At 42.6% G+C, this 7,680-nt stretch overlaps 1 protein-coding gene across 4 annotated transcripts; it reads right to left on the bottom strand.

Moving 5' to 3' along the window:
* Positions 1–317: 317 nt before the first annotated feature.
* CRYGS (crystallin gamma S) lies at positions 318–6,571 on the bottom strand. 4 transcript variants are annotated; one of them, XM_055408645.2, is made up of 3 exons: positions 6,275–6,571; positions 1,151–1,393; positions 318–754 (listed from the first exon to the last, which is right to left on the bottom strand). In XM_055408645.2, exons 1-3 carry the CDS (start codon positions 6,293–6,295, stop codon positions 482–484), a joined length of 537 nt encoding a protein of 178 aa, XP_055264620.1. In that variant the 5' UTR covers positions 6,296–6,571; the 3' UTR covers positions 318–481. The 4 variants fall into 4 exon arrangements, with proteins under 4 accessions (XP_055264620.1, XP_088694521.1, XP_055264611.1 ...); XM_088838395.1 differs by lacking the exon at positions 6,275–6,571 and adding an exon at positions 3,734–6,186 and having other exon boundaries at positions 322–754; XM_055408654.2 differs by lacking the exon at positions 6,275–6,571 and adding an exon at positions 2,033–6,185 and having other exon boundaries at positions 323–754.
* Positions 6,572–7,680: the final 1,109 nt, after the last annotated feature.

The raw sequence follows: 7,680 nt of genomic DNA, 5'->3' as shown, positions 1-7,680 counted from the left end.
AATATAAATGTCCTGTACCAAATCCAGGTTCCTCCATTCACCAGATGGTAAATTTGGGCAACTTCTGAACTTCTCTAGGCCTCAATTTATTTATCTGTGAAATGCAAATAGACACGGCCTCCCCTCTCCCCGCTTACAGGGCTATTGTGAAGAGAAATGGGAAAATGAAGGCACACAATAAATGGCAGCTATGATGATTGTACCTGAGAGACCTTAAGCAACAAGGGCCACCATGTGGCAGTATGATTTTCTATCCTTTTAATGCAATCCTATTTTGTTTGGCACAAAGATACAGAAGGGTAACCTGAAGGGTGAGTTGCTTTGTGTAACTGTGTGCTGTGGTGGGCACTACTTGACTGGTCCCTGTTTGAGGTGTTTAAGGAGAGGCGTCACAGTAAACAGCGGAATGCATGCCAATTGTTTTATTTATAATGCTTATTTGGATGACAAGACCAGCCAGCGTTTGGCCGCATCTGTATCATCACTCCACAATGCGGCGGAAAGACTGGACAGCTGGGGAAGCTGCACCCCAGTCGATGGGCTTCCGGTACTCCTTCTTGTCCAGCAGGTACTGCCTGCCGCGGTAGTTGGGCAGCTCATAGAAGATCCAGGCGCCCTCCAGCACCTTACAGGAGTGGACCTCCCGCATGTGGAACTGCTCCATGATGGAAGGGCAGTCTTCCGTGGTCTCATACATCTGACCATTAAAATCCCCTTTCTCAAAGATCTGAATCTTATACTGGCCTCCACTAGACTGAAGAAAAAAAAAACAAAAACAGAAAACAAGGGGAAAAGAACAGCAACTGTTATGGAAATCAACAGCAGGCTAGGAACTCAGAGAAGAGAGCAGTTCAGGGCCCACCATCTTGAAAGCAAGATGATCTGAACTCCTATCCCCACTGTGTACTGACTAAAACTGCTAACATTCAATAAGGAAAATGTTATTCCTTAAAATATATAAGGGGTAAAGAAAGCAGAAATAAATCGTGTAGTCTTATATGAACTGATCTAACATTTGACTGAAGCCTCAATAGCCAACAAGAGACAACACCCATTAAGAGGTAGGAAAACCTTAAGAAAACTCCTTTACATAAAAGCCTAAAGGGGTGGAAGGGGAAGGAGAGAGACAGTCCACCACCTCCAGACTCACCAGGTGAACAGCCCTGCAGGAGCTGAGGCGGTCGTTGAGGCCCATCCAGTGCTGGTACTCGGGATACTCGCCCCGGGGTAGGATGTACATGTACCCAGCAAAATTGGGCCTCTCATACACAGCCCAGGTGCCTCCTTCCACTCTGATGGAGTTGCAGCGGCTCAGGTACATGTGGAAATCCGCACAGTCACAATCGCTGTCATAGTGGCGGCCTTGAAAGTTTTTGTCTTCAAAGAAAGTAATCTGGAGTACAGGGCAAACAGAGCGAAGAACTGAGGGGTGAGGTGGCTGCGCTTTCAGAAAAATGAAAATTAAGGGCACATTTCCCACTTTAAGAATTCCTTTTCCCTCCATTTTGAGGAGAGAAATATATAGTTCTACTGTACCTCACATTTGCCTTCTGGCAGACAACTTTAGTTGTCAGCAACAGGAATGAGGACTTTATGAGGGCTTAAGATGAGGCCAAACAAGAGTGCTCTACTATAAGCCATCATTTTCAGACTCAAGTTCATGGCTTCTTCCTCACTGTATTTACCACATTATGTAATACATTTTTCACTTTTGCATATGCCTTTCCCACCGAGACGTCTTTCAAGGGCAAGGATCAAGCCTTATGTAAGCTATGGATTCCTATGCCCAGAACTGGACAAAACCCTCAACAAAGGCTGGAGGAAGATGAGTGAGTTCCAAATACAGAAATTCATTTTAGATGATATGGAAGAAATATATAAAGAAAGATAAAACATAAATTTAGCTTAAGAACTTTAGATAATATAGAATATACATGAAGATATATGTTCTGTGCTATTATTGTGTTGCCAATAGTCATTTGCAAAGTAACAAAATGACAAGGCAAGAATGTCCTTTGCTGCAAGCTCTTACCAAGTTGCACCGCAATCTTCAGGGTAAACCTCCAAGCCTGTGACAGTACTGGGAAATATGCAGCCCTGGGAAACAGGGAAATACTACGCCTGGCTGGAGAGCTGCAGCTCTCCAATCAGCCCTGCTATTTTAATCAAGCCATCGCTCCAGGCTGCAGCTTCTCATTGGTCAAATAAAAGGATTGGACTGGAGTTGAAACCCTGGCTGTAAAATAAAACTTCTCTCTTTGAACTAGGCAGTCAAGTTCCCAGGAAGTCCCAGGGCTTCATGACGCAGTTTCTGAAAACCACTAGACCAAATGGACCACAAAGTTTGTCCCTTCTTATTCTATAATTCCACACCCATGATCATTGCCAGGTTATAACTCCAACTGAAATCACAGGTGTCATTCCCTGATGTTGTGCCGCCACCTTGTGGCTAACGTGCTTTATCAGTTTAGAAGGAGGAAAAACCAGGTCAGCCATTTTAGATGACAGCAGCAGAGCCAGTTAAGAGTCTGGAGAGGACTTTTGAAGAGAGGATCTCTGGGGTGAGGACTGAAGGATAAGGAGGGGTTTTCTAGAGGCAGAGGGAAAAGGACAGCTCGTTTAAAGAAATAAAGGAATGAAGGAACATGGCCCACCAGAGTAGGGACAAGTAGTTCACTAAGCCTGGTGCAGACTGAGCACATGGTGAAGAGTTAGGAAATAAACCCAGAAGTGACCCAGAAGCCATGCTAGAATAATGTGGTGGCTTGTGCCTAGAAATAGCTGACTGCTATTGGTGGAGTTGAGAGCTGCTGAGGACCAACCAAAGGCAATAGCATCACGAATGACACTGAGCAAACAGTCACAAGAGATCAGGATCTGGTGACTAGTCAGACGCAGGGAGTGAAGGGGAGGAAGAAACCAAGAATGACTTGCAGCTGGGCGTAACACCGCGTTCTTTTCTACCCCAGGTGTCTTTCTAGATGGTAATCTACTAATAGCTTTTCCTTCCACTGTAAACTTTCCCCTCCCTGCCTTTCCGTTTCTCTCTTCTCTTTCCTGTTCCCTAAAAGCTTCCTTACCCTTCCCACCCCTAAATCATATACTCCACCCCCTTTGCCCCCTTCCCACATTCACCTCTTCCTGCTCCCTTTTCCATTTTAGCATAAGACAGGTTTAGAGATATGTGGTACCCCAGTTTACAGATGAGAAAACAAAATTGCAACACCACTAGTTAAATCTAGGTAACACTGTCCACTGCAGAGTTGTTCTGAGGGTCTGATGCCACAGTGCCAATAAAGCAATTTTAATAGCTGCCTCATGACTGCCAATAAACTTTTTCTACATCAGTGACAGATAAAGAAGTTAAATGACTTGCTAAGGTCACTAGCTAGTTACAAGTTGGTTCTGGCGAGTAGTCAGTGGTTACTTCATCTCCCTCTGCTGTCGTCCTACCTGCCCAGCTAGCTCTGTTCAACATACGCCACTTACTCTTAGAAATGGAGCAAGACTGATCCTGAATCTGACAGGATTTTCCCAAAACTTGTGGTGAGATCTTTAGGAATATCAAGGTAACCTCTCTAAGAATGGATAGATTCTAAACTCCTTAATTCAACTGACCTTTGGTTTTGGGCCAACTAGTCACCAAGTAAGATGTTCTACAAGGGATATGCCACGGGAAATTAACATCTTCTTTCTTCCTTATTCTCACACTTACTACCTTCTGCACACTTACCTGACTGACTTCAGTATATGAACAGTAGAAATCTGTATAACTTTGTGCTTGCTGTCCACCTTGCCAGCAGACCAGCCAACCACCCCAAGGCTGAACAAAGCACTAGCATTGCCATAGTCCCATCACTGAGCTCCAGGGCCAAGCTGTTCTTTTAGCTGGAGACCTTCCGAATCTTAGGACCCAAAGAATGGTGCTGCTGCTGCTGCTAAGTCGCTTCAGTCGTGTCCGATTCTGTGGGACCCCATAGACGGCAGCCGACCAGGCTCCGCCGTCCCTGGGATTCTCCGCAAGAACACTGGAGTGGGTTGCCATTTCCTTCTCCAATGTGTGAAAGTAAAAAGTGAAAGTGAAGTCGCTCAGTCGTGTCCGACTAGTAGCAACCCCGTGGACTGCAGCCTACCAGGCTCCTCTCTCCATGCGATTTTCTAGGCAAGAGTACTGGAGTGGCTTGCCATTGCCTTCTCCGAGAGAATGGTGCACATCTACTCAATTTCAGTTTGTAGAAAGACCATGAAATCCGCTTTATAGTAAGCTGGGAGGCTGGACAAAAAAAGATGTTGAGAAGGCTAAGAAATGTGCTGCTGCTGCTAAGTCACTTCAGTCGTGTCCGACTCTGTGCGACCCCATAGACGTCAGCCCACCAGGCTTCCCCGCCCCTGGGATTCTCCAGGCAAGAACACTGGAGTGGGTTGCCATTTCCTTCTCCAATGCATGAAGGTGAAAAGTGAAAGTGAAGTCGCTCAGTCATGTCCAACTCTTAGCGACCCCATGGACCGCAGCCTACCAGGCTCCTCCATCCATGGGATTTTCCAGGCAAGAGTACTGGAGTGGGGTGCCATTGCCTTCTTCGAAGAAATGTGCAGATTTTCCTAAAAGTTATTACAAAATCCCTCCAATTGTCAATTAAAAAAAAAAAAGCCTACTAATCCAATACAGAAAAGGTGAAAATGTCTTGAGTATTCTACAGATGACAAAACCAAACTTAGAAAAATTGCTTTTGCCCAGCCCATAACTCCTCTGATTAAACTGCTAGCAAGATAGTGAGAAAGGAAGAAGCACTAAGAGTGAGATAAATTACTATCGCCTTTGACCCAGCAAGTAAGTTTTAACTAAGTGAATAAACCAGCTACAAGGATAAGAGTACTCCCGCGCTGGAAATCACTGAAACTGGGAGTTACTCTTTAACAGCCTTCCTTCCACGCATGCAGATAAAGACTTCAGATTATTTTTAGTGGATTTTCATTGCATATTTTTCAAAAATCTCAGGCACTAACCAATTATGGAACAAGTTAACAGGTGCCTCCTGAAAAGATACAATGGGAAGTGCCTGACACTGCCTATGTAGCTTTCATGCCAAGGTGGTAGTCTAAATCTAAACATGAGAAAACAATTAGAAAGATTCAGATTTCAGAACTTTTTATAAGATATCTGGGTTTGGAGTTTGAAAAATGTCACTGCCTCAAAGAACAACAATAAAAATAGGGGGGACTGTTCTATATTAAAGAGGCTAAAAAATGTTAAAGAAACTTGACAACCAAATGAAATGTATGGTCCTTGACTGATCCCATATCAGCCAGCTATGAAGCATTTTTGCGGGGAGCATTTAAAGAAAATGTGAATATAGTCTGAATATTAGGTATTATGTTTTGCTAAGGATATTATGTTTATACAGGGAATGCCCTTGTTTTTAGGATATGCCTAAAAAATTAAGGCAAAGTATAATGAAGTCTGCTATTTATTTTCATATGGTTTAGTAAAAAGAGAGACACGGAGAGAAACTAGATATGGCAAAATGTAAACAACTGGAAATTTAAGTAAAGGACAAACAAGTATTCTTTCACCATTTCTTTCTTATTAAGATTCAATGGGTTTGAACATTTTCAAAGTAAAACATTGAGGGGAGAACCAGGCACCAGAGACTTTGCTTTAAACCTATAGTCAGGGAAGAATTAAAAAGAGAAGATATATTCCCTCATTCCCAAAGAGAATCAGTTTCCAGTCCAACAATTACGAATCAAATATTTTACAGGCAATTTTCCTGATCCAAGTCAGCAATTTATTTAGGGAACAGGATAAGAGAAGCTGCTGAATGAAGGGGAGATGTAGAATTTAATTCATCTGATTGGTCCACCCACTTTAGCCACTCAGAATATTAATGGTTGAGGCTAAATTTCACAAGACAAAATTTTAATTGAATAATGAAAGTTTTCTACTCCACATAATCCTCTTATCTGCACATCTTATTCCTGTGGAAATTCAAAGATCAGCTGCTAGAAGGCAGAAATCATGATGATACTTACACATTACCTACCTTACAGTATTCAACATAGCACCACACATGAAGATAAAACCCTTAATAAATTATTTGGTAATTGCTGGAATTGAGAATATAGTAAGCATTCCTTCATCTTTCCTTCAATCATCCCAGCCTTCTAACTATCACACTCACCTCCAGGTGAAGAAGCAAAAATGTTTCTTTCAATGTATCATTAGGTGAAAAGAAAGTGGGTAGGCTAGAAATCAGCGTCACCATTTACTTACTTTGGTTCCAGCTTTAGACATGTTTGGTGCATAGATTGGTTTCCCCAGTGCTGAAATCCAGGAATGGCTAGAGAGTTACAGGCACAGAGACATTTATACTGGGCTGGTTTCAAATCAAACATTTGCTTAGTCATGAGAATAGGATCCAAAAATTGAGTCAGTCATTTAGAGGCTATTGATGGTTTCTAGAAAAACAATCGGGATTATGAAATAAAGGAAAGCTTCAGTACCCTCTTTAATGCTTACCAAGCCTTGCTGCATTATAGACTCTGCTGAGTCAAGACACCAAAACCCAGCCAAATTTTTCAAAATTAAAAACAAAGAAGATCCTCTTACCTGTGCACTTTGGTTTTTTAGCAAGCAGCCACCTTGAAGTCCCCAAAATCATTTTTTTTTACTTCAACAGAGCTTGTAGGAGATGAGTTGAAAAACCACACTCTAATTCTGAACAGAAGTAAAACATGTTCCAAAGCAATAAAACTGGCATGTCAACTAATGGCAGTGCATAATATTGTGTTTGGGGGGAAAAGTCAACACAAGTGACATTTTAGGAATGACTAGAAAAATTGTAATATAGACTATATATTAGGTACTACTATTGTGCCATTGTTAAAACTTCCTGAATTTAATTATATGTACTATGATTATGTAAAAGAATGTCTGGTTTTAGGAAATACATACTAACGTATTTAGGAGTTAAGGTCCCAGATGTGGGCAACCTATCCTTAAACTGTTGAGCAAAAATAGAATAGTGACACTACGTAGAGGGTGGTAAAGTGAATATGTGTGTGTGTGTTAGTCACTCAGTCGTGTCCGCTTCTTTGTGACCCCATGGACTCCTCTGTCCATAGGATTCTCAAGGCAAGAATACTGTTCAGTTCAGTTCAGTTCAGTCGCTCAGTCGTGTCCGACTCTCCGCGACCCCATGAATCACAGCACGCCAGGCCTCCCTGTCCATCACCAACCCCCGGAGTACACTCAAATTCATGTCCACAGAGTCGGTGATGCCATCCAGCCATCTCATTCTCCGTCGTCCCCTTCTCCTCCCGCCCCCAATCTTTCCCAGCATCACAGTCTTTTCCAGTGAGTCAACTCGTCGCATGAGGTGGCCAAAGTATTGCAGTTTCAGCTTTAGCATCAGTCCCTCCAATGAACATCCAGGGTTGATCTCCTTTAGAAGAATACTGTAGTAGATTGCTATTTCCTTCTCCAAAAGTGAATGTAGCAAAATGTTAACAATTGGTCAACCCAGACAAAGGGCATGTGGGAATTCACACTCCTGCAACTGTCCTTTAAGTCTGAAATTTTTTTCAACACACACATACAAAAGTTCTAGTCCCAAGAAAGGGGGCTGCAGTGTGTAGCCCAAGCAGCAGAAAGTTACTGTGGAAATCCTGAATCACAAA

Source organism: Moschus berezovskii, chromosome 1 (assembly GCF_049115385.1).
Source record: "Moschus berezovskii isolate FMDL1 chromosome 1, NW_MosBer_1.0, whole genome shotgun sequence".
Classification (NCBI taxonomy): domain Eukaryota; kingdom Metazoa; phylum Chordata; class Mammalia; order Artiodactyla; family Moschidae; genus Moschus; species Moschus berezovskii.
This window is presented reverse-complemented; position numbering and strand designations above follow the sequence as displayed.

Bases quoted from the DNA above. Each gene is read 5' to 3' on its own strand.
- CRYGS (XM_055408636.2), bottom strand. From the start codon at position 1,504: ATGGAGGGAAAAGGAATTCTTAAAGTGGGAAATGTGCCCTTAATTTTC. The intron at 755-1,150 runs GTGAGTCTGGAG...TTTTTTCTTCAG, and splicing joins CCTGCAGGGCTGTTCACCTG to TCTAGTGGAGGCCAGTATAA.